General features: G+C 39.6%; 1 protein-coding gene across 3 annotated transcripts in view; it reads right to left on the reverse strand.

The window, feature by feature from the left end:
- Positions 1-26,482, reverse strand: part of COL22A1 (collagen type XXII alpha 1 chain) — a 216,651-nt gene that overhangs the window by 83,385 nt on the left and 106,784 nt on the right. For all 3 annotated transcript variants that reach the window (XR_001553652.2, XM_015856410.2, XM_032442913.1), the window contains exons 13-23: positions 23,485-23,538; positions 21,841-21,894; positions 20,869-20,922; positions 15,469-15,522; positions 13,308-13,352; positions 9,114-9,167; positions 7,230-7,283; positions 5,792-5,827; positions 4,770-4,799; positions 4,100-4,153; positions 3,357-3,410 (exon numbers count right to left, since the gene is read on the reverse strand). Coding sequence is in view for 2 of the 3 variants with exons in the window: in XM_015856410.2 (XP_015711896.1) it covers positions 3,357-3,410; positions 4,100-4,153; positions 4,770-4,799; positions 5,792-5,827; positions 7,230-7,283; positions 9,114-9,167; positions 13,308-13,352; positions 15,469-15,522; positions 20,869-20,922; positions 21,841-21,894; positions 23,485-23,538 (543 nt within the window). In the remaining variant the exon portion in view is untranslated. The remainder of the gene's footprint in view (positions 1-3,356; positions 3,411-4,099; positions 4,154-4,769; positions 4,800-5,791; positions 5,828-7,229; positions 7,284-9,113; positions 9,168-13,307; positions 13,353-15,468; positions 15,523-20,868; positions 20,923-21,840; positions 21,895-23,484; positions 23,539-26,482) is intronic.

The following is a 26,482-nucleotide window of genomic DNA, read 5'->3' on the forward strand; positions in this document are numbered from 1 at the left end:
TTTTGCTGAAAGAGCACAGTGGTAATATGTGTTGCATGGAGGAGATCAGCTGGGTATGCCTAGAGCCTACATAAAGTTCTTGGTGTTCACAGACAGCAATTCTTGATTGGTGGTGAGGCACCAAAAGCAACAGATATGGACTGGTAAGAAGCCCTGGCTCATCAGAAGCCCTGACGATCAGTGTTCAACCCCCATGGTTATTCAGCCACATTTGTGTGAAATGTAAGCAGAACATCCTGCAGCTGCTCCAAGAATTGTACAATCTAAGCAGGGATAATTGGAAAAGTCTTATTTTGGACAAAATGCACAATAAGTGCCCTTATACAAAAGATTAAGTTTGCAATAATCATTTTAAGAAATGAATCCCCCACTTCCTTTCCTATAACACGAATGGTGTCTCTGTAAATAATGTGCCTTGTTTACTGCCAACTGTGCTAACCCACATATTCTTTTATTTCTTCAGCAGTAACTGGAACCAAGGTTCATGCCAAAAGTATATCGTGCTTCCTTTTTTCTTAGAAATATTTCTGAAAATGATGACTCCACTCTTGTTGGCCAGACTATCATTAGGATGTTTGGCAAAATATGTCAACTTCCGTGAAATTTCATTTACACTGTGTAGGTGGCCCCAGAATCATATTTCTGACATCAACCAGCAATGGCTTTGTCTTCACAGGCCTCAAAGACTTCCATTTTCAGAGGGCTGAATTAGAAGGCATACATTCCCCTATAAAATTGTTCCAAACATTTTTAGTCCATAAGTAGCCTATGTCAGTTGCACTACAGGTAACTAAAATGCTGTAGTCTTCTAAGAACTCCAACAGAAGTTTCTATCTACATGTAAATGTAAGGACAGATCTGTGTGTTTGTGCATCACCTTCACCTCAACCTCAACTGGGGACCATGTGGTCAAGCTGAACCATACTGAAAAACAAGAACTGTTCTGTATCAGTTCCTCTTTGCAGCATCTTACTTGAGTGGGTGCTGAAGTCAAGCAGATAAAAAGATGGAATTTACCCTTGCACTGCAATCCGTCTATTATGTTATGAGATATTAATGCAGAACAGTTATATAGTCCCTCAAGAATGAAATTTTCAAGATATATAAATTAGTATAACATCACATCTTGAAACTCCATGTGTTTAAAGCTGCAGAGGGGTCAGCCAAGTAGATAGTGAATTTCATCTGTTCAATACAAGATCTACTAACAGTACTGGAAAGGAGACCCAAATTTGCCTCTGTCTATTTATGACTTCTTGTCCTCTGCACAACATGGAAGGCTTCCACAACATGGAAGGAATGGGCCATGGCTCCAAGTGCAAAGATCACAGACACCTATGTTTGTGTAGCATGACTCTCCTTTTCCCAAAGGATGCCCCTTTATCAAGTAGAGACATTTTGGGGAGACAGCTTGTTAGTGTGACTCAAAGCTGTGCTGTGAAACATGGTTAGAGTCAAACTTATGCTCTCATTGCTGATTTGGTTGTTTGGTGTGCTCTCATAGTTACTAACTATGACTAGTTATGACTAACTAACTAAACACACGTCACTATTTACAGCAGATGCAGGGGTGAAGAGATGTAACTAATGTCTTGCAACAACACAGGGCTGGACTCACAACCAAACTGCAGCATCATGACCACATCCTCATAGCTCTGTAGCTTCAGAGCCTGCCTTTATCTCACATCCAGTCATTTTAAAACAGATGTGAATAGATACTTGCACAGATTTCTGGTTATGGTATTTTAACTTTTACAACTTCTTAGAGAAATACGTGTTTTTGCAGCCAAATCTATGTGAGATGGTAATCAAGGACTGGATTTGTGCTTAAGCAAGAACTGTAACTGTGATAATGGTGAATCAGCAGCATCTGCTAATCATGGCCTGTGTCCCACATCTGTAGGTTATCCATGTAGCTCTACCAACCTCAAGGTTTTGATTCACCCCAGGTATTTAATCAATGAGTAATGGTCTTTGATTAAAAATATATATCCATCCACCTAAGATGCTTGGTGACTAATAGGGACCCTGAGGAAAAGTCTAACCAGCTAGACACAACAGAGTCAGGGACACATTCACACTCAGCATGTATCAAATGACATCTCTAATCAAATGATCATTAGCAGGAGCATTTTGTAATGTGTGGCAGATCCTGACAGATCACTGTCCTTTACTCAGCTAATATGCTCTATTAATCTTTTTCAAAAAGCAATGTTACACTGCAGGCTTTAAAACCAGGCCAAATCAGAACTTCTCAACTCATAAGTAAAGCACTGCAAAGTTACTTGCAAAAGCCATAAGATGATATTTTCTAAACACTGGAAAACTACAAAAAAGCAAGTAAATGACCATTTCCACTGTAGCATTAACATGGAGACTGCAAGCATCATCTTCTCCAGCAGATTCTTAAAAGCCAAGCTTACAGTTCAAATCAATATCATGCAACTCAACTGGAAGTCTGAAGAAAATCTACCAAAAAATGTGTATCAAAGCTGTACTGTCCTCTGCTTTCCCATACTCATATTAGTGCTCTCAAGATGAAACAAAACAGAAAGGTTCCACTTTGTAGTACGTATTCAAAGTGTTTTTGGATTTTACATTTCAACCTGTCCATCTTATTAATGGCTCCACATTCAGATTCATACCTTAGTAGAGATGACATTATTACAAGTTTCACTTGCAGCGTGACTCTAGGAATTAAAGCATTTTTAAGATTCTTTCAAACTGCTTTCCACTTAAAACGAGGTGATTTTGTAGGTCAGTTTCCAAGGCTTGGCAAGTTCATAAATAGCATCTATGAGACTTTTATAGGAAATTCTACCCGATTTTACATTCTTGTAGCATTTACCAATAAACACGGTGCAAAGTGATATTTGTCAGTGCTCAAAATATATTTCCAGCAGACTTTTAATTGTTCTTATTAGTCACTGCTTTCTCTGTAGGAAATATTTTGCTTTGTTTTTTGAAGACTAACTGTGTGGCTGAGTGTGACTTGCAAATATTCCTTTAGAAAATAAACTGTCCATTAATTTTACCTCAGTTAACCATCAATATAAATAACATAGGATCCGATGGAGGAGTAAGAATCGTCTTGACAGCAAGGAGCAGAGACAAAGAGAGGAGAGCAAAGGACAAGAAAGAAAAGGGCTATAGGGCACTGCAATACAGTTTGTGGAATCCAAGAAATACTGAATGTTGCTTGACCATAAAGAGGAAATAGGAGAAAGGATCTGGACTTCAACGATCCTTAAATAAATGGAAAAATATACATCAAATGAATCAAAGTACCAACACTTATTAAACACTGATATCCCCAGCCTACTGAGACTTAGCATTAAATAAAAAGAGCAACTTACCCTTTGACCTGGTAAACCTGGGACTCCAGGCTTGCCCTCTGGACCAGCCTCTCCCTTTAAAAGTAAAAAATATTTTTAGGTTAACCAAAGAAAAAAAAAACCAAAAAACTAATAAAACTTTAAACTGTTTCCTAACTATGCTGGGCTACAGTTACTGCAGTGCACCTGGACAACGCTTAGGTGATAATTATGCTGTCCTGTGAGTAGAAGAGAATAAGAAAATGGGATAGAGAAAAATGACAATTCCTTGATTAAATACAAAGCACACAACTGTGTTTAAATCACATAATCAAGATCAGATTTACCTAAGTAATCTTCACAATGCCAACAATTTTACAAAACCAATCAACACTGAAACAAGGAAAAATTTAAAAAGTGAGGAAATAAAGAGTATGTGCAAATGAGGCAGCAGTCTAATGTGAAATTTACTACAGAGCTGGGTTACAAAATCTACCTGGAAGACACAAAAAAGAATACAGGTGTCCCTAAATTTCTGCAAATACTGTGTTGTATTCCTCATCTCTCATTACAGCTGGGACATTGTGGCATAAAGCCAACCCCTTTGCAGCAACCGTTCTTTGATCATCGTTCTATGACGGCTTACAAGTTCTTCCAGTGAAGAAAACTGGGGACAATGTATAAGACCTTAGTGCCTGGGTAATGTATAATGTTGTGTGTGTATACCTCACATCAGTGTGAGTTTCAGCTTCTGGGGACTGTAAGCAGTAAGGGAAACTACTCACTGGCAGTCCAGGAAGTCCAGGTTGGCCTTGAGGTCCTCGTGGGCCAGGCTCTCCCTGCAGAAAGAAGTTAAGAAAGAAGTATTAAAATAATGGCAGGAAAAATTGTATGGGCATAGTACTTATACAGGTAAGCTGTTCAGGACCTACACCATACCTTTCCTCATGGTTCCCAAAGCAGCAGTACAGAGACCAGCTGATTTTCTTCTTAGCCATGGAGCTACTTGAATTACCAGCACTGACTGCAGTGCATGCAGAATGATCCAACCGTGCCTAGTCATCATTTAACCATAACTGACTCTCTCAAGAGAGTAAGTTAAGGCAGTACTTCCTCAAGGCAGTTAGTTAACAAAGACACTGAGGTACCCTTGATATTCCAGATACATGTTAACTTTTATATTAACACTGTCCAAGACTGAAAGAATTGTGTAGCTCAATCTTTCCAATTTACGCATGTCACTCGTGTTAGATTCACTGCACTTCAGAAGGACGTTACTCCTTTCCCTCTCATTTATTTTTCCCACTATATGTTAACTTGTTTCTTGATTCCCTGACAATGCTTCTATCCACCTTAATTTTGAAATGCCATTTTAAAGCAAAATCTAATCTAACAGGCAGTTGAAGCACATAAAACACCTTTGCAATGGAAGCACAGACATCAAATCTCTCTTACTTGCTCTCCTTTCAGGCCTTCAGTAGGTACCTGTAATAAAAATGTAGAATCATTAAGGGGAAAACTGAAAAAGACAACAAAGAGGTGCTGGAGTATGATTGTCCCACACAGGCTATTCTTCACTCCTCACCATTCCCCCAGCGTGAATGATGGAGGGATATATTTTGTTTAAGCAGATCAGGGTTTGCTTGCTCAGCTGCCTGTGTCAGGATTTGTGTAGCTGTATAAGCAGTAAGATAGTTTATTATCTATCAATCTAAACTAGTCAATAAGTACTCCTCAATGCAACCTAAGTGGCTGTGACTGACAGCTGTCATTCCTCTCAGTTCTTCATTGGCACAATTTTACATTCAGTGTTACTGGTATCAGAGGCTGCTTTAATGCTTTCCGTCAATAGTCCTAGAGTACTATTTCCTAATTTTCATCCATTTTTTGGAAAGCAAAATGGATGTACTCCAAAAGCTTCGTTATCAGCCCCTGCAGAAATCAGTCTTAAACCTCTTCATACTTTTCTGTATATTTTCTTTCTCCATTCACTCAGAAATGAACTCTAGATATCTTGTGCCCCTGCTACAGATACTTTTGGTTTCAATGAAGGTATTGCTAAAGAGAAAGGGATGTTTAAAAACATGTAGAGCTTGTGTCACAGGAAAGATCGGCCCCTCTCTATGGTCTCCGTTTGCTCTTTTACCACTTTTGCTTGCATTGGCTCAGTGACTGGAAAACTCACAGCCATGTCACAGCATTGTTTTATCAGATGTACCTGAGGTGATGCTTTCTCTTCAAGACCTAATCTTCACACTTCAAGATCTCCCAAAATTATTGGCAGCACATCTCCTTGTCTGAACTTATCGTGGTCCCCCTTCAGAAATCTTAAATTGGCTTAAATTGCACTTTTTTTTTTTTTTTTTGAAAATCCATTTAAGAACACTGAATAAAGCCAGATTCCCATCTTCCATCTTCTATTTTCAAACAATAAATCTTACAGTGTTTGATAAAGATAACAAAACCAAAAATCTTACCAAAGAGCCTGGCAAACCAGGGAGCCCTGGTTCACCCTGCAGGAACAAACAAAAATGAAATAGAAAAAAAAAACAAGTAACGTAAGGCAAAGCACAACAAAGCACAAAACATAACACAGAACAAAAGCAAACCTCTCAGCATTTTCCAATGGCTGTTGTACATTCTTAGTTTCTGGACCATCCCAGAGTTGATAGATATGAATACACAACCCCATTTAACTTGTTTCTCCACTCCGCATATGGATACAAGCAGGAACTGACTGTCATCTGTTACTATGATGATACACACTAATTTTGATGTTACTTACTGTCTTAAAATAGTGCCATTTTCCTTGAGTCGTTTTTACAGCGCAGAATGACATTACAAGTATTTGCAGGACACTGAGATGCTACATCCACTCTGCATGATTTACGGCCACACAGGCTATCAATTTGTTCCAGCAGTTCATCTCCAAAAGGGCCCACTATTTATCATGCTTTAAGACTAAGCTTCCAGAAAGTATCTCCTTTACTTTAGGTACAGTCCAATGCAAAAATGATAATTTAGCTTCCTTTCACACTCTATTTCTTCATTATTTATGTAAGTCTCTGCTTGACCCAATATACTATTCATTTTCTTTCCTCTTAAGACAAGTTTAATTACTATGGGTTATTTATTCTAAAGAGTCCACCGTATGTCAGAAGGTCTGAAGAGGCATGCATCATCTACAATGAAAATGGAGGAAGGAGCTAAACATTTTCTGGAAGAGCCAGATGCAGCCACAACGGAGATAAGGATGAAGACTTATGGATCAAGATTGTTCTTTACTTCACACATGCTGGAACACAAAGACCTTCCTATCTCTTGTTAACTCCATAAAATCATAGAATTGCTCATTTGGAAAAGATATTCAAGATTATCAAGTCCAACTTAACTGTACTGCCCTAACAACCTACCACTAAATAATGAGCCCTCCTTCTGAAACCTCACTTAGACCTTCTGAATATCAACCAGAAAGTATTTAGATTCACTTATGATGTCTGTATTCTTGGGTGAGGTTCACTACTTGGATGAGAAAAGGAGAAAGAAAACTCAGAATTAGGTACATCTTCCTATTTTTGCCAAAGAAATAGCAAAAACATGTCAGCATGAGCAAGAAGGAAAAGAAAAGGCTGTCCTAGAAACTTTAGTAACCCTGCAAAATAATGAAGTTCTTGTACTTCCAAAGAGGTTAAGCCACAAGCAGCAGAGCTATAATCAGACCTGTTTTAGCCCTCACTTACATCCATGTCTGAAGCAATATCAGAAAAGTTACACTTCTATATCTATACAAGTTACATTTATACACAAATGAAAGAAGCATTAAGCCAACAGCTCTGGTATTACCAGCACTGGGTCTCATGGAGGAAGAAATGAATGTGTCTTCAACACCCTTCCACGCATGCTATCCCAACTCACCTTGTCTCCTTTGGACCCGCTGCCACCTGGAGGACCTGGGCTGCCGGCAGGGCCCTGTAAATGGATGGGAAAAAAGTAAAAAACCTTCATTTTACCTACACCATGACATCAACTACAATTCCCCTTGAAGTACTGGAGAAACAGAAGGCTGCAGGTTTGGATGTTAACTCTACAATCAGCTAAGTCCAGCTGCACAGTAGTAATATAAGCTAATGCACACAAGACTGCTTTGTCTCTACTATACTAGACAAGATGGGGAATAAGGATGAAGATGCCTCAGCCAGCACAGTAGCAGCCCTCCAATTCCAGCTGGTTCAAGAGGATTGCACTTCAAAGTGTACATCAGTGTCAAACAGAAAATTTAGGATAAAATGCAGGCCCACTGCTAGGTGTCGAGACATGAAAAAGGCAGAAAAGCTTCAGAATAACACAACTTCTGTAATAGGCTGTCAGCTGGAGAAATTGTTCCTAAGAAGCAGTAAACAATCAGCATCCACCTTTATATCCCCCTGCAATTTCTCACTTCATCCACATTTGTTGCAAGTGCAAACCAGTCCTGTAAACAACGCAATGGGCACAGTGAACATAGTTCATTGAGATTGCAGTGACACATCTAGCACCAGAAAACATTTCCATCTTATAAGGATAGTGATAAACACTAACCAGAAACATACTTCATAGTACAGGGTAAAACATGGCTGAGGAACAGAAAGTGATGATTAACGATCAAACCTCCCACAGAGAAACAGAAAAAAAAAAAAAAGAAAAAAAAAAACCACAAAAAAACAAGTAGCATGATAATCTCTATCACCTCACAGAACAGAAGGTGCAGTTTAACTAAAGGCTATGATTGCTTATAACACCATACCTTCTCATCTTAATGCATGTGTCTGAAAGGGAAACAAAATGACTTCCTAACCAAATCAAACCAAAGCTCCTATTTCCAAAGGAGCAAAAGCAAAGTAGTTAGGCAGCTTCTCAACTTCTGCAAATGACAAAACATACAATCAAATGACCCTTTCCACAGAAGGGTCAGTGATGGATAGTGACTAGAATGCAGATGCAGTAGGCTCAAGGGTGGCAACAATGGCTGCATGACTTTTGCCAAATCACATCCCGTTTTAGTCTCTTCCTCCTACTCCATCCTCTTCTTCTTAGACCAGAAGATCCTCAAGAAAAGAATGTCTCTCATTAGGTACAGCACTCTGAGTAATGAAAACATCCTGTGGGATGTATGGGTAGTAGTTTTAGATACAGACAGATTATTATCTATCTAATCAGCACTAGTGCACTGATCTTATGGAATACTTTTCCGGTTTTATCTTGTTTTAAAAAGGTAAATAGTTCCAAGATTTCATGCTGAAAAGAAATCAAACATATTAGGTCCAGTTCTTCTCCTTCCAAGTTGTGGGTGGAAAAAGCCCACAACTTTATAAAAGTCAGGCTCATCTACATTTTAATGTGTGCTTCCTTATGTCTTTAATGAAAATTCAGACTTCTAACCTATCATGTTCCAAACTCTGGCACTTTTAAAGGCATGCAAGAAAATAGAAAAATGAAAAGACAAAAAAACAAAAACAAAAAAAAAACAACAAAACACCACAGAGAAAATAGAAGGAAAAAATAAAATAAATAAAATAAAATAAAATAAAATAAAATAAAATAAAATAAAATAAAATAAAATAAAATAAAATAAAATAAAATAAAATAAAAAAGGAACAGCAGACTGTGCCAACCCAGAGCCCTAGGATAAGGATTCCAAAAACTGCAGATACAAGAGAGTCCTGCCATGACTCACCAGTCGTCCAAGACAGCTCCCAAATTTAAGGCAACTTGTACTCACTCTAAAGAAAAGCCTTCAGTTATTGAGGATTTGCCACGTACCTGTTTCCCCTCTACACCTGGCTTTCCCGGGAATCCATCTAAACCTCGTTCTCCCTGGAGGAGGATGAGAAAGAACCATTATAATAAATCGATGATGTTTAGATCAGCGTTTTACAAGAGATGTCCATGTCATTCCTTTTGAGCATAAAGATACAAGAGCAATTCATAAAATCCCAATAGAGAAAATGCCTGAAGAGTTGTACTTTGTAAGGCTGCTGGGAGCATACAGAAACAAGGAGGTGAACCAAGTGTAGTGATTAACAAACTTTTATCCCTTCTAACTTTGCTAAGTGTTGGCACCTGTCTATCTAGAAAACTCAGCATCAGGTATCTGGGATGTGAATTTTGAGATAAGAAGTGGTTGTTTGACAGATATCCACCTGGGCACTCTTCCTTTGCCTGCTGAGCCAGGTTCATGTAAACCAGATAAAGTGTACCAGGAGAACATCAATCTGGAACAGCTCTAACAAAAATAATGAAGCCACAATGCAGCAACAGCTCACTTCTACACAGATAAATGCTTGATTTTTCACCTTTGCTTTCCTTAACCTGGGGGATCAATTAATCTATTCTTACATGCTTTCTGAGATGGACAGTCCCCAAAGTCCACAGGCAAATTATTTCACTGCTTTACTTTCAATACCTGCAGATATGTTTTTTACCCTCTATCTAAACCTGACCTTTTTTTGCTACTGTTTCAAACAAGTACGTCTTTCCTAAGCCCCCTGGATAGAAAGAACAGGCTGTTCCCTTCATCTTTACAATGGTCTTTTACGTATCAGAAGACTTACAAAACTTCCCCTTAGAACTTCAGACCTGAGACTAAACCACCGCAATACTTTCAACTGTTCTTAAAGGGCATATTTTTCAGACTTCTTATCATTTTCCTGTCTCCTACTTGGGCACTATTCAATTTTCCTATGCCTTCACTGTAACTGGATGCCTGAAGCTGAGGCTAGCTCTGAGAAGATTATTTCACAATTTATAGACTACTTTAATGTTTAAATCCCAGGATGATACTTGTTTTTACCCCTAACAACCTTTTGCAGGATGGGCCCTTAATCAGTTGTTCCCAATCTGCAACAGTGTGCAATTAGTTGTCCTGCACATCCATAGCATCCTGTACTTGCTCCTTCTCAATGTCACCTTCAGCTTCATGGTATTACATTTTAAGGACCATTTTCAATTCTGATCCTGATCTCCACTGTACACCTCCCCATACACACAGTCAAACTGAATTCACACATTTCATATTCTATAAAATGGGTCCTCAAGAGAAATAATGACAAGATCAATGTCATGCAACTGTTAAACGTATTTTTCCTTAGAGATTGTGGCCCTTTCCCATGTAGCCACTCTAGTTTAAAAATCTCTGAATAAGGTCTTTCTCTTACTGCATAATTGCCTAAATCTCTGTAAAACAATGTGGTGTGGTTTGGTTTTTTTTGGTTTTTTTTTGTTGTTTTTTTTTTTGCCTGAATTGTGCACATGCTGCTGAATTCAAATGATCAGATACATTCACACTCTGCTAGTGCTAACATAAAAAGTACATGTAAAAGCAAACTGTAAAAGCACAAGGAGCGACAGCAGAGTATTAGCTTTACTCCTTTTATAAAATTATTATTTTTTTTAATCTTTATTTGTTACTTTTGGGGATTTTAAATTCTGATCAATATCCAGCAGTAAATCCATCAGACCTTTGTTATTATTTGCATTGGATTTAATTTGAAGTCTGCCTTAACTCAGCATTCAGAAATGGATTTGCAGATCAATCTATTTATTTTCCCACTTTAGATAATTGATCAGCCTTGTAACAAAGGGGTTATTTCAAAAAGATGCACTCAAGGAGTGAAATTTGAGACCTCTACCTTACAAAAAGCAGCTGAAAAACCACTGTAAGATATCCAGATATCTGACAGATATCCTTGATATTGGGGCAGTAGTTTCCAAGTTCATACCAACATTTCCATTGCCAAAATGAACTGTGAGCATCCTGAATCTGAGACTTGCAGTAAGCGACAAACTGGTGGGTTGCTGACAAAATGAGCACTATATTCTCAGGAGAATGTTTTAGCATCAATACACTGCAGCAGTGAGTACTTCACACATGCTCATTCAACTGCCAAAGCAGAAAAGAGTCAATATTCCTACTGCTAGTAACTGAGAAAGGCAAATGCATTATTTATATGAATGCACACACCAGAGAGGTTTGAAAGTGTTCCAAAGAACTGTGCATCCCAATGTTTCTTCAGGAAAAATAAAAAAAAAAAAAGAAAAAAGTTACTGTATAATATTTTTTTCTCTCTTTGAAAAAGGCCATTTAGATAAAGTATATCTTTCCTGAAAAGAAAGAAAGAAAAAAAAATTATCCTCAACTTTTCACGTCGAGAGTCTCTTTATTCTCTTGTTGAAAGAAACTGATGCATCAGCATGCACTGATTTGTTGAAAATGGAATTCTACAGAAGGCCACAGTGAGCCCTTTGGATACAGAACACACATGAGACATCACTCCCTTTATGCAGCAGATCTCCTGAAGTGCAGACGTAACCAACAATACTGGGTTTGGGAATGTCATTATAAAACCTCAGTATTTTCATTAGGGGTCATAGGATATGAGATGGCAAGATGCGATAATACAATGGGATGTTGGGTATTTTATTATATTAGGCATCAAATACTAGGGACTGTCATACTAGGGTAGATGTGGCACTGAGGGACATGGTTTGGAGGGCATGATGGGGAAGGATTGATGGTTGGACTAGATTATCTTAGTGGTCTTTTTAAATCTTAATGATTTTATATGATTCCATGAATAGACCAATACTAAGTGCATGGGTTAGCACTCTTGTGTGATACAATAAACACTCTTCTTCTCAGGCAGAGAAGAAACACAGGTTGCGTAGGTGTCAGTCTTCAAATTACAGACTGAAGAGCAGACAGGGAAATATTTGGCCCGCCACATCAACACCCACTGTATTTTGCAGCAATAGCAGCTGTTGTAAGTTAAAGCAATGGCAGTGGGTGCTCTGAGAAGAGTATTAAGTTTGGGAAAAAATCAAAGCACAATTGCTGTAGCAGAGATCTGTCTGCTTCAGGAGAAAGAATAGAGAAAATACAGGAAAAGGGGAGGAAAAAAAAAAGAAGGGGGAGGGGGATCTCTAGTTGTTCATATCTTTGTAATGAAACAAAACCTAATTCATTCCTTTTGCACTTTAATCTTTCTCTAGTTTAGTCAGTCATCAGCCCACACACAGCTTCAACTTCCTCTCCCATCACGGTGATGTCAGAAAGATGGATTTTCTTCCAGGAGCCAAATATTGCAGCAGATTAGACAACCTCGCCTCCAGAAAAGCAGCAGAGAAAGCTATACACAACACACCAAGCCAGTCCTGCCTGCGGGAAAAGATGGACAACATTGGCTGGACTGAGAGCATGGTTGTGCCATATCATTGCTTCTCGGGGCAGGAGCTGCCCAGTACCCATTTCTCCTGGCAGTGCCATATCTAAGAAACTTTGAGCACTGGCTGACAGGTCTGCAACAAAAGTATGGGCATATCTAAGAAGTCTCCAAACATGATGTGCAAACTGAAATAATGAAAGGCTTTGTGTCTGCCTGGCTCTCCTAAATGCACACTGTGGGTATAATGGGCACTTGGTTCTTTGCTTAACCAAGGTAGTTCAAGTCCCAGAGAGTCCTATGCTGTGTAAAATCACTATTCACAGATAGAAGAGAGCAGGTAATTGGAAGAAGCACTGGATGGATGAAGCTCTTAATAGAGAAACTACCTTGTACTCATTAAAAACTGAGCTTACAGTGATGAAAGAATACAGAAATGTAGAAGTTGGATAATTTCAGAAACTACAGTGAGACAGAAAAATGCTGGATGAAGGCTCCTCTTAGAGATCACAATGTGCACATTGTGGACACCCCACTAGCTCTACTCCACAGTATCCCATTACCCAGATCTTCCTCTCTTTTCCTCTCTCCCCAGCTGCACACAGATCTAAATGTGTGCTTAGTAGACAGCAAAGACCTGCAGACTCCTCCTGCACTCTCCTAGGAGGTCGTTTGCAGACAGTACCAGAAGGTGCAGAGCAGTTAAAAAACTCTCCATCATCACCCTTCAGAGCTGCTGGCCTAAAGGACAAAGGCAAAGAGTAGTGTGACTTTTCAAAGCATGCAGAAGGAATACCTTGTCTCCTCGTGTTCCCTTTTCTCCTCTTTCTCCTTGTAAACCCTAAAAATAAAAGGAAAAAGAAATTACACATCTCAATGCAAGAGGACGCACAGTTCCTCTAACGAGTCACCAAATCAATGGATGCCTGCACAATCTATACAAGTGACCCTCAAGGACATCTACAGAGTTACCAATCTTCAGAGTTGGCCACAAGCATGGTCTAAGAAGACTCACAGATCAAGGATGGCCCATGGTCCCAAGACCACGTGTAATACTATATTCCTGCAAGTCTGCAACTGTTCCCAGACACATAATCCTCCCGCCAGCAGCAATGTGGAGGGACAGGGAACATATCACAGCTGCAGATGATCTGGAAGCCACCCAGCACTGAGCATTTTTCATATTGCTCACAAACAGTGAGAACTTAGGTAAAAGAAAATACTGATGGAAAAACCTATTGCATAAACAAGGAAGAATGCCCATTCCTGGTGGTTTTGGATGCAGTAGCTACACAGACAGCAGGTACCTCTGAGAATTGACAAATGCTAAATAGTCCCTGTCCTGGAGACCAAAGTGTATTTGTGCTCTGTAAAACCAATGCTGGATTTCAACTGGATGGTGGAATTCGTCTTCTCCCTGGTACATCAGAATCATTTGCTGGAGATTGGTTTGATGAATGACAGCAATGCTAACACTGGAGATCAACTCAATGGGCAGGAATGGATTTCACCCTCCCTTGGCACAGGAAGCACCATCTATTTTGTAGCAACTGTGCAATCAGCTAATGGCTACTGGCAGACAAATCAGCTCAGTCAGTAGTGACCTTTTTAAAACCGCTGAAGCTTAAATCACTTATTATAATATATTTATATTTAAACTTTACACTATACTGAAGACTTAACTCCATGTTAATGAGAACTATCTGTCTGGACTTATTTGTTCCATAGGATGACTTATCTAACTATTATGATATTCAGATTTCATGCTGTGGTTGACTGTGAGCAAACTGCACAGTCCTGTCTATCTCTAATGGCCTGAAATGAACATGCACTGCTTCCATACTGTAAAGCAATAACCACACTATTTCCAAAAAACAGATGAGGTGAGGTTTTAAACACGACTCTTTTAATGCAGTCATAACCACTGGGCCTTCATATACACCATGTGGATGATTACAGCCTTGTTGCTCCCTAACAACTCAAGCCAAATGTCAGTCTGATGATGGACATGAACACAACCTCTGGTGACAGTGCACCATATGTAGACGCTTCGCTTCTCATACATAAAGGAAAGTCAAGGAGCAGGAGTGAATATTCTCAGATCTTTGTCCATTTATCTCATTAATGTTTCAGGGATCTGCAGCATGGGTGGGTAATGAGCTAATGCCACCACTGTATTCATGGCATCTTCTTCAAGCCAAACAGAGTTCAACCTTGGACTTCACAGGGAAACAGCATGCACCTGTGCAAAGATAAAAGTGCCCACAGTATTCTGAACATGTTGGTCCCCTTTGAAGTGTGTTTTAAAGTAAGACCTTGGCTGGTACAGGGAAATCTTTTCAGTGCATGAACATGTCTGGTATGCCATTAAAGCACACAGCCAGTACAGCCAGGTTATTAAAAACCTAAAAATCCAATCAGTCTTTGCAACACCTGCTTTAAGGCTGCCTGTGTAATTAGAAAGGTGAGACCACAAGACAGAGACAACATGATTTATTTTAGTATTGCTGTCCACTCCTTCAAGGCAAGTTTGTCCCACGAGTCCAAAGTGCTGCTTACTGACAGTTTTGAAAATAAGATTGGAAATTTGCTGACAGTTGGTGTTTTTGTTTGGTGTTATGATGAAGTTTTCAAGCATCATATAAATGGTACATCAACACAGACCAAAGCAATTGCATTACAGTGGGAGCATCACAAAATTCCCAGCTGTTATCTTGGTAATCAAGACATTATTACTGACTATTCTCTAGGTACTGCTCTGTTCTCATTTAAAGAAGTCAGAAGAAACTCAGTGAAGTCAAGAAAGTGTCACAATTTGGGCACAGTACAGGTAAGAGGTCAGATATACAATATTCAGGTTAATTTTAAAAAAAAAAAAAAAAAAAGTGGGTAGAACATACTGAAAAACTGGATAAAGTTTCCAGAATATCAAAAACTTAATAATAGTCATAACTTACCGGTGCTCCTACATAGCCTTTAATACCTGGGGGACCTTGTTTTCCCTCAGATCCCTGGAAAAGAATTGAGATCAAGTAAAATAACAAATATTTTCACATAAAAGACTAAGGAAAAAAAATGAATATTTGAAAATGTGACTTATTTCTTGGCTCACAGAAACCTGTTGAGACTTCCTGACTTTCTCAGCACTAATATACAGAGTAGCACTTGATTTTTCATCTACTTACCCAAAGTGGCACCCCAATGTTTTCTGTTGTCCCCATTGCTCAGGCAATAGCAAGTTTTACTCTTCTGCTTTCAGTATTGCCCTAAAAAGGCAAACTATCACATGAAGGTTCCTCTAGAGGTAATTTCAGAGGTGAAACACTTACAAGTGAGTGGTGAGGTGAACCCATCAGAAGGGAAAGATGTTTTACGGAATGACCTGGGCAGGCTGAAAGAGCAGGCAAACAATAGCTATATGAAGTTTAACAAGACAAGGGCATCTTGACATAACAAAAGAGCCCTGTACAGGCTAGGATCTTTGTTACTGGAAGGGACCTTGGTGTCCTGGTAGACAACAAACTGAACACGAGTCAGCTGCATCAGTGAAGGCAAATCATATCCTAGGCTGTATCCACAGGTTCATTACTAGCAGAGATGTGATCGTGCCCCTCTACTCAGCACTTGTTCGACAACACCTGCAGTACTGTGCCCAGTTCTGGTCCCAGCAATTCATAAAAGATGCAGAAATGGTCCAAAGGAGGAGGACCACAGAGATAATCAAAGGTCTGGAGAACCTGGCCCATGAGGAAAGACTGAAGCAGTTATGTTTTTTAACCATAGAGCAGAGAAGGCTCAGGTACCTCATCACACTATTCCAGTATTTAAAGGGAGGCTACAAAGAGTACCAAGGCTCTCTTTTCAGAAAGAAACATATGGAAAAGACAACAAGGGGAAACTGTGTACTATCTACACCAGAAAAGGTTTCATCTTGATGTAAAAGAGAAGTTTCTTTTGCAGCAAGAACAGTGAATTGCTAGGGCAATCTCCCAAGGAACATGGTACAATCCCCATCATGGAGGTTTTCAAGGCATGATTGGACAAGGTAATAGATAGCATCACGTAGGCTCCTTCTTCTCATAAAAGGCTGCATCTTATGATCACTCGAGATCCATTCCATCCTAGGCTGTTCTATGATCCTATATTCCCAACAGCAAAATAGACCAAATCTTCATTGTAAATAAGAGAAGTGCAAAAGAATCAGAAGTGTTTCAAAAGTCCGTCAGCCCTGATGCACTGATTTTCTCCCTTGGAGATGGTAAAATGAAATAGAAAGAACTCTCACTGACTGTTTTGATATGCCTTACAACACCTGTTAATGGTTTGGATCCCCACATGAATAGGATCAGCCCTCAGAACAACCCTGTGGTGACAGCCTTGGCTTGACAAGGTAGCCAAGTGAGTTGGGTAGGCTTCTTACATCATTGTTCTGGCCAATTACTTTGTTTTTTTATCTGACTTTCCTTCTTTTTACCTCTCCCATCTGGTTAACTCCTGCACTGGATTGCTGCATTGGATAGAACTTTGAAACAGATGAGAACTGCATTTTAAAATTATTTCTACATTTCTTATTGATGGATATTTCTTATTAACTATAGATATATATTAAATAATAATAATAATAAAAAGATTTAAAAATGCAATCCTTGTCTTCAATGAACTGTTAGCAGAAATGGGGCTTTTTTGTCTCAACGCAAGTGCTCTCTAGGCTGTTCATGCTGCATCGCTGTTTACAATTTGCCTTGGTCCAAATGACAATCTCATTTGCAACAGTTACTAAGCACAGACCTGGCAGGCTGGCTGATCTGCAGTTGGCAGGCTTTTCACAACTGTTTTAAGCAAAGCACTGCCAAAACTGTCCCCTCCTTTTGCCACACAGGACTTTGTTCTTTAAAACAGAGAAAACTGTGCCCTGAAGCTTGTGAGCAGCTCATCAGCTTAGTATTAAAAGAGTTGAACCCATCTTCAGTGTGGAAGCCAACCATGCCACAGTCATAGGGAGATTCACAAACAAGTTAACAAGAGCTATGTACACAAACAAAGTTGGCTCTGGGATCTCTGCATCATCAGGCACCTGAGAACCTCTGCAGTGTCAGCTGTGGAAGTTCTCCAAGAGCAGAGAAAGAGCAGGCATGCACTTAATCTGTCTTCAGTGTGCAGAAAAATAATACTATCAAATTCCAGGTAAAACCTCTAGAGAAACAGAAGCCTGCTATTAGTTGTCCAGATTATCAACATCCAGCTCAGACTGTTACATAAATCATGGTTATAACAGTCAGCAAAAGTTACAGATAGAGAAAGTGGATTTGTCTGGGTGGGAAGACTTGCTGATCCCACTCAAGGCCTGTGCTGAGATCATGTCTGGTAAACCAGAGAAGTGTGAGACCTTCGACAGCTGAAATGAACAAGAATGAGGAAATTTGTCAAAATGAAAGCCTTACTTAATACTTTAAACTTCAAATACTTATTTTTTTCCTCTCCTTCTGTTTTTCTATTAAGTGCAGATATCTGTCAGTTCAGATAGCAATGCTATGGCTGTGTCAGTTCTACAGCAATGACAGCCATGAGAAAATCTCTTTAACCTTTTATTAAAGATGGGGGGGGGGGGGGAAGAAGGAAAAATTGAGTATTTGCTGCAGGACTGTAAAAGCTAAAGGGTCGTCTCAACAATTTAAGCTTTGTTTATCTGCTATAATGCCATATAGTGAGGGGGTTGTACTATACTCTTTTTACTTTGAACCCACTTACTCCATTTCAGTATCTTTCCAGCTCCCATGTATTTATGTGAGAGCCTTCTCCACTGAACAATGGATATTTCTTTCCATCCCAGTCTACCACAGCCTGACCCTGATCAGCACAAGGCTAGTGCTGAGATCTCTTCTTTGCTTCCACCCAATTCAGCCAGCAAGATCAAATACTCATCTTGGTAAGCCCTGGAGTTTACCCACATAGCTTGGAGAGTGAAGAAAATCATTTTTATGATGAAGACACTGAGCCAGAAACAATCTACCTTAAAGACTTCATTGAGCAGCAAAAGCTGTAAAGCCAAAGATGGCTTATCAAGGGCATTCCATTCCTGTAATCCATATGTGTACCCTAATCATCCATTTAGGGTACCTCTGGGGATTGAAGTCCTATTATCAGAAGTCTGCAGGACTCCTTTCTGTGCTATTGGAAATTTCATCACACAATTAATGAGGTCTGTAAAACCTGCACCTCTTTAAAAGAAATTGCTGGCGATTGCTATCGAGGAAAAGGATTGGAAATCACATCCTAAATGAAAAGGGAAACTGCAAGGTAGCCCTCCATGGAGCCTGGGGGAGAGCCTGAACCCACTGTATTGATGCTGATGATTGAAATCGAAATAAGTGATAGGGCAAAAATTAATCATTACAACAGCAATTGGAGACATGGCCTTTCCTAATGCTAACTCCACCCATCTCCATACAATCCATTCCACATGAGCAAGGAAGCTGGGCTTTACAAAGGACTGTGGGTTCATATTTTAGATTTTAAAGCCCTGTCAACAAAACTTGGATTGTTTCTTAAAATAGCTCAGGCCAGGATCCAGCTCAAGGACATCACCTGCAGTCAGTACATCCATTAAAATAAATAAAAGTCACTATGAAAGCACACAGTCATTTTATATTTCTCCACTGTAGATTAGAGGCTGGGGATAGACAAGCTCACCTATTCTCTGGGAGCACTTGGCACGGTCTAATCAAACTGTGTTTAGGTTGAGACCTATCAACACCTATCCTGCCCAGCCCATAGTGCTGAACTTATTCTCAGCATTGTCTCATTATTTCACCTGAAAATCCTTGTGGGAAATATGGAGCTTTTTCCAGAATTGAGCACTTATGGAGTTATAGGTAATAGCATCAATTTAGCTTGATTTTAAAAGCTTTGTAAAGCAAGAGTGAGGAACTTTACACCACAAGGAAACAGGGCATTGTATAGCCTACTGGCTTTTAATTCCACTATGGGAAGATATGCAGAGCATAGGGAAAACACATATTTGTTTATTATGTAATAGATGATATGCAGCTGATAGTCATTTCTGGGTGATGAATCCCATTCATTTCATCTACTTCCTAATTCCACCGAAGGGCAAAACAACATCCAAAGTACTTTCACACTCAGCTCAGCCCAGCCTTGCTTTACAGCTGTCATTTATCCCCTGCTGAACAGGCTGCCATGCTACTTCCACAATCAGCCCCTTTGTGTTGCTAATGGCAATGCAGTTCCTGCAGAGAACCATGGGATGGCTGCCAAGTGTTTCCACTAATCCACAAATACTTCTGATGCCCTCCTGATGAGACGTAAGGAAAGATGAACATTTTCCTCAATGAAAACTAGACATCTTAGAGAACAAGATGTTCATGTAGAAGGATCTACATGAATAAACTGCTTCATGGAGTCTCCTCAGACAGAGCCAGATGACCATCAGGATGACATCTAGAATGGCATTCAGGCATTTAACTCCTGCTTGAGGACAAAGGTTTAAGTGAAATCAACAGGAAGTTTAGTTAACCAAATAGCTCTTCCTGAAAAATGTGCATGTATGGGAACAGAACTGGATCAAGGAAGTCTGAGCAACCAATCTGTTATCCTTGTCTCACCTTTCATAGGCTGAACTGAGCTTGCTGTGCATAACATCCCTGAGATAAACGCTCATCAATGTAATGAGCCATCTTTTTTTTGTTTTATGAAGACAGATGAAAGTAGCCATTGGTTAGTTATCCTCTCACTAACCAGGGAACAAGGCAAGGAGAGCTGAGATTTTGGAAACAGGACAAAGCATTGCTCGTGTGAAGGGCTTCAAAGCTTAGGCACAGTTCTGATGGTAAGCCAAGCCTCACTGAATGCTCATACAGAAACACGTTGTTTGATGCAGTGATATGATGGATGGTTCAAGTTCTGTGACATTTTGCCACTGTCTACTGGTGCAAAGTGAAACTACCATAATAGACAGAAATGTAATTATCCAGGCTATGATCTACCATGATTTTATTTTTCCAATTGCAGAGTAGAGATAATAATTCTCACCTGAATCTTTGCCAAACTTGGGAACATTTATTTAAAACATGAAGCAAGGTTTGTGCCTCAGAACACATTCTTTTCAACTTCTCCAGCTATACTGCTGATCAAATAAAAGGTATTCTCTTTATATCCCATACCTAGTTTCTTGTATGCTATCAGATGTCTTGATAGAAACGAGCATTTTGAGCTTCTGCATTCATCAGTGAAAACAATGGAGTCACAAAGAAAAAGACAATTACCCAAGCAAACCACATATAGAAGAAGTCGTTGTAAAATATATACTTATCTGTGTAAAAAAGAAATGGCAAGCCTACCTTTGGGCCTGCTGGCCCAGGCAGTCCAAATGCTCCTGGTTGTCCTGGTTCACCCTGTAAGTAACAGTAATAACAGTGGTAATTGCCAAGCTTTTATCTTCTCGGGCTAGGATAACTCAAAACAGTCGTTATATATAGCTTTAGGAATGGAAACTCTGTCCACAGTCCTGAGTACCATTACGCAGAGATCTGAAAGTCCACACTGTGCTTTCTTTGCAAAAAAAAACAAAACCAAAACAAACAAACAAACAAACAAAAAAGTTGGAAGAAGCAAACTGAACACTGAAGCAGCTACCTCTTCAATAACATGAAATGGATTCTGTAAGTAGTAAACATCAACTACAATCTGCAATTGCTGAGTCCCTGGAGATAACACACTACATTTGATTGAAGCAATAAATAGATCCTATGAGAAATTCTATAAATCCACATGTCGCTGTCTGATCATAGATTGTGCCAGGCAGGAAGTGATAAGTTTGCATCCATTTGTGATGCAATACAAGAAAATTATCACACACCTGTCCAAGTGAGACAAGCGTCCAGTGTTGCACAAAGCAGAAAAAGAATGTAAACAACAGAAAAACGAGGGCTTTTCTGATATTTATCACTACTTTTGTGCATTCCTGCCCTTCCAATGAGTTCTTTCCCCATCTTCATCCAATCACCACCAAATGGCTGTGACGAGACTATAGAGGCCCTTCCCCAATAATAAGTAATGTAAGAAGCTGCCTCGACCAGTTTAATGAACAGTAACAGAGCTGACCCTGGGCTCTCTCAGGATGGCTAATCCACATGACACTCTCCATCACTACTAATGACTGGTGAGGCTATTAACCTTCTGCCATTTGTTTCTGCTGCTCCTAAAATTGTCATACAAATCCCCAAGACATGTTCCACTCAATACAGATTGATTTCCACTGCCTGGCTTTCACTGAAAGGCAAGGATTACACAGGAGGAACAAAAAGGCTTACAGCTTCTCCTTTTGCTCCATCCTTCCCCGGAGGGCCAGGCATGCCAAGGGACCCCTGTAACAACAACAGAGCTGTCATCAGTACAGTATTAGCAACAGTTGCAAGTGCAAGGACATAAGCAGTACTACAAGACAAGAATAAGGAATGAGAAGAATCATTTCAATGCAAACATTTATTATTTACAGTCTCTAGAGGAACTGCTGCTAACATTAACACACTACAACCAATTGATGAGCCGTTAATGAGGAACTAGGCACTCTTAGCCACTTATCTCACTTAAGAATAAATTAACACAAAGGCTGTGCAACTGATGAGATACAGAAGTATTGGATCATTTTACTATCATCTCTTCTCAGCTTGTCAGGTCTTCCATTGTCACAGAAATCTGCTGTTTTTGTAACTAAGTACTACTTTTTTTTGTTGTTATTTATTGTTGACTCCATGCTCATACAGCATCCCCTTCAAAGCTCAGAAGCCTCTAGGCATAGCTGTAATACATGGATGATGATAGCTGTAATGAGCCTAAAAGCAAACAGAGAAGCCTTGAAAAACTCAGGAGTCCTTAGGAATTACTTTACCTATGGGGAAGTGAGTCTTGGAGCTGGTAACATGAAAAGCTGTAGGGAGAAAAAAATAGCAGAAGAAAATGGCACTGTTTCTTACATCTGTCTGCCCACCAGGCTGAATGGGACTAAGTATGTTAAGGCTGGCAGCAAACACAGGGGAAAGCCATGTTTTGCTGCATGCAGCTGGCAATTTAAAGAATAAATGGGAAGAGAATAGACACAGAGCAGGCAAGCTCATGTGCATGGTAAGGAATGGACCAAGTGTTTTTACTTCTGGGATCTGCAGCAGGTTTGTCTTTTTTTAAAGCTGATTATGTTAAAAAAAGGATCAAATGAGAAACAAGCACTGCAATAGGCAAGCACAGGCACTGATTAAACAGAACAAGTTCATTGTGCATTAACTGAGTGTGTTCTTGACTTGCTGTTCTGAACATTTGCTGTTTTATAACAGATGGAAAAGGTCTACTTTAGTAGAATCCCTCCTGCAAATGGCACTCAAGGCATTTCTGACCAATGTATCTGAAGTAAATACTAGCTGATAGAGCAAGCTCAGTCCCGGATAATATTGGGATTTTGGGGGGAGTTTCAGGGTGTTGGTTTTTTTGTTTGTTTTGATTTTTTTATGAGGCTGCTACAGTAAGCAACAAAAGGCCATCTTACTCCAAAGGTTATCTGTGTCCAGAGAAAGAAAGGACATGATAATCTTTTGCCTTCCATGTCTCATATTGAAGAAGTTCTGGTACTCCAGTATGAGAAAGCATTTAGCTCCGAGCCATCTTCTATTCTGTTTCAATGTTTTACAGCCTTCAGACAAAGTTCCTGCCCTTGCAGACTCCGCACATTTTTCAGATGTGGCTGAGCATGGTTACTCATCAGGTTCAGATATGAAAGGATACTTTGCGGACAAACAGCACAGCAACACATTCTTCTCTTTATAGAACTTTGCTAACACAAAAACAAGAAAACACAGAGGTAAAAGAAAAAGACTTCCAAGAAAGTCTATTTTCCTAAGCTTTCCTCAATAGTTTTATAAAGTTCCAAACTTTACACAGTACAATTAATAAAGGTTTAGACTTACTTTTTCTCCTTTATCACCTTTCAGTCCAGGAAATCCAGGGGCTCCTTCTTCACCCTAAAACACCAACACAAAAGTTACCTTGTATGAAATGACATATATACGTGTATTGCCACAGCACAGTTACCTTTTGGGAGTTGATGCCAACCTTTCCTTTGCTGTACTGACTCTGTTCAGTCACATGCAACTTGGCCATATATGAATGATTTCAATTCCAGTTTTCCATCCAAATGTTCACCGCTGGCTGTTTTTTCTTTTTTCTATTTATAAATATCAGCCAAGAGGAGTCTTTTTTCCAAGGGCAAAATTTGAGGCATATCCTTATTAAATAAAACTATTTCAAGCATAAAAACATGTCATTGAGTTGCCACATTTCGGAGTACTGGGACTTGAAATTTTCCATGGCCAACCTACTGCTAGAGATACCTTATATTTTTCCAATTTACCTGCTCAATGTAGGCTGAAATGTACACTTTGGAAATCACTCCATTTAGATCTTTATCATTAGCTACTCCTCAAACTCATCAGCTAATGTCTTCAAAGACTCAAAGCACGTTTCAGCGCTCAGTGGATGGAGCAGGATTACGCCTTCTGTTGTGGGTTATGATCCAGCAGCCTGTCTATATTTGTCTTGCATGTTCCTACTCCAGTCGATGGCATCTAGGACTCAACATTGCTGGATTTTACAAGAGACACTGGCATGTGTCCTTCACTTGATGTTTACCAGCATCTTCCCTATCTGAAATGATAGGTATCTATGCAATGGACATTAAAGCAGATAGCACTGCTGGCAAACAACATGGCACAAATCAGAGCTAATCCACTGAGGGTTTCTCCCTGTCTACTTCTGTACCTAAGAAACAACAGGAAAAATGGCAGTCAAAAATACATTAAAACCAAGCACGTGAACATATGGAACAACTCTGTCATTTTCTATGTTAAACATGTCAAACACATATAGACTACCTACAAATGCAGATAAAGACAGGACAAATTCTGCCATTCTCAACCTTATTTGTGATGAGTTTTTTTAAGTTCAGCAGACTTAGATGGATGTATTCCTAAGGCAAGGTTCCAGTCAACGTCAGACAAAATGACAAAAGTTGACCTTATTTATTTGTAGGTAGATTAGGCAGCTAGAGGTTAATAAAAGAAAGTATCTGGAAATTATCTGTACTATATATGCAAATTAAAGTCATTAAATACTCTTATAATTACATTTCTCGCTAAATGTGAACGTTCACGAAGCACTCGGCCTAGAATTTCTAGTGCAACTGGCGGTAAAAATCAAATCTGCTGTATTTGAATAGGTCCCTAATGAAATAGAAAACCCATAAAATAGCAAATGTGAATTTTAAGGAAATCACTTGTTCTCAGAGGTCAATATAACTTGAAGAAACTGCTGTTCCATGGCATAGTGAGCAGCACAGGTAGAACGATTTTTGTCTTTTCTTTGCAAATTAAAGGAATAGGGTCAATAACTTCTTTTGCATCGGTATTTATTTATCTATTTATTTATCTATTTATTTATTTATTTATTTTTGTTCTGGGAAGTAGCAGCTCTTTGTGTAGCTGAATAAACTAACCCTGATATCAGCCAATAAGTTGCAAGTACAGAACTTATTAAGCCATCCATAGTGGACAGAACCTCATAAGGTTTCTTCTCCAACCTCCCAGTCAAAGCGACAGTGAACTCACACCGAGTTATTCACAGTTCATCCATTTTGGCATTGAAGACCTCTGAAAGCAAGGCTGCTCCTCTTCCCAAACACAATCAGTAATTTGCATCCTAAATTAATTGTAACAGAGCAGAAGAGAAAAACCCTTATTTATTATTAGCAGAAACAGCACGATTTTTCCCTTTTGATTTTTCACACATCCCAAAAAGCTGCCTGCCAAGATGTGAAGCCAAAAGCAACGCAATGGCCTACACAGACAAGGGTGTGTAGGGCATCTGCAGGGTAGATCTGCAGACTCTTTCCCTCTTGGTTACCAGGCATGCAGAGGCAGCTGGTCAGCCTATTGATCAGATATTGGTCAGCAAGAGAGGAAGACAGCCTTCAAGGTTGCACTCGGCTCAAAGAATATGTGATCCAGCAATGCTTAGCACTCCAAGAAACTCTATTAACAAAGTCATTTCCACCACCAATATCTATTGCCACAGCCTCTCCCCTGCTGCATAAATTGAAGTGCTGTGAGGCACACATCAAGAAGCCCATTACAGAAGTAACCCTTCACTAGAAATAAAGGTGAAATGTTTAACCAGCTTGCACTGCCAATCCTCAGGTATCCACTGGCCTTAACTAGGAAACTGTTCAGAAACAACGTAGACTGTGGAGACAAATTTAACATCCACTGGGGAACTACCACTGAATCCCACCTTCCAAGAGAGTGGAAAGGCCTCCTGCTTCTGCTGCTTCAGTTGAAAAGCATTGACATTGCTGTGCTCTCATATAGTGCCAGAGGAACTGTGACAGAAGTGATGGGAAGCTACCAGCAGCTTGCACCCTTAGCTTGAAGCCAGCTGCTGAAACCCCCGCTGAGGATGTAGCTAACTGGAACAGAGTTCTGTTGCCAGGGCGATTTACTTCACTAAGCTACTTATTCTATTTTTATTTTTTAACTAGCCAACCTCATGAACGGCATCACAGAACAATCACATTTTCTTTTCAATAGTCCACAGGAATTTGTTAATTAGGTAAGATCCCAACCATCATGCTTGCTATACCACGGAGACCTTGGGAAGTGATGTGTACCCAAAAGGTGTCAAGTGTCCTCTCTCTACTATAGTCAGATCAATTAGGTAAGCAAAAGAGCCAGTGCATCTCTCCTGGAAACCACTTACTGAGGCCCAATAAAGTTGCAATTAGAGAATGACAACATTGGCCAAGAAGAAATCACAAGGGCCTGAAATGATTTTGTTCAAGAGTAGCTCATGCTGAGGAGGTTACTACTCCAGTAATTAGGCTCAAAAGGAAGGCAGGAGATTTTCCTGAGTACT

The sequence above is a fragment of the Coturnix japonica genome, chromosome 2 (genome assembly GCF_001577835.2).
Source record: "Coturnix japonica isolate 7356 chromosome 2, Coturnix japonica 2.1, whole genome shotgun sequence".
Classification (NCBI taxonomy): domain Eukaryota; kingdom Metazoa; phylum Chordata; class Aves; order Galliformes; family Phasianidae; genus Coturnix; species Coturnix japonica.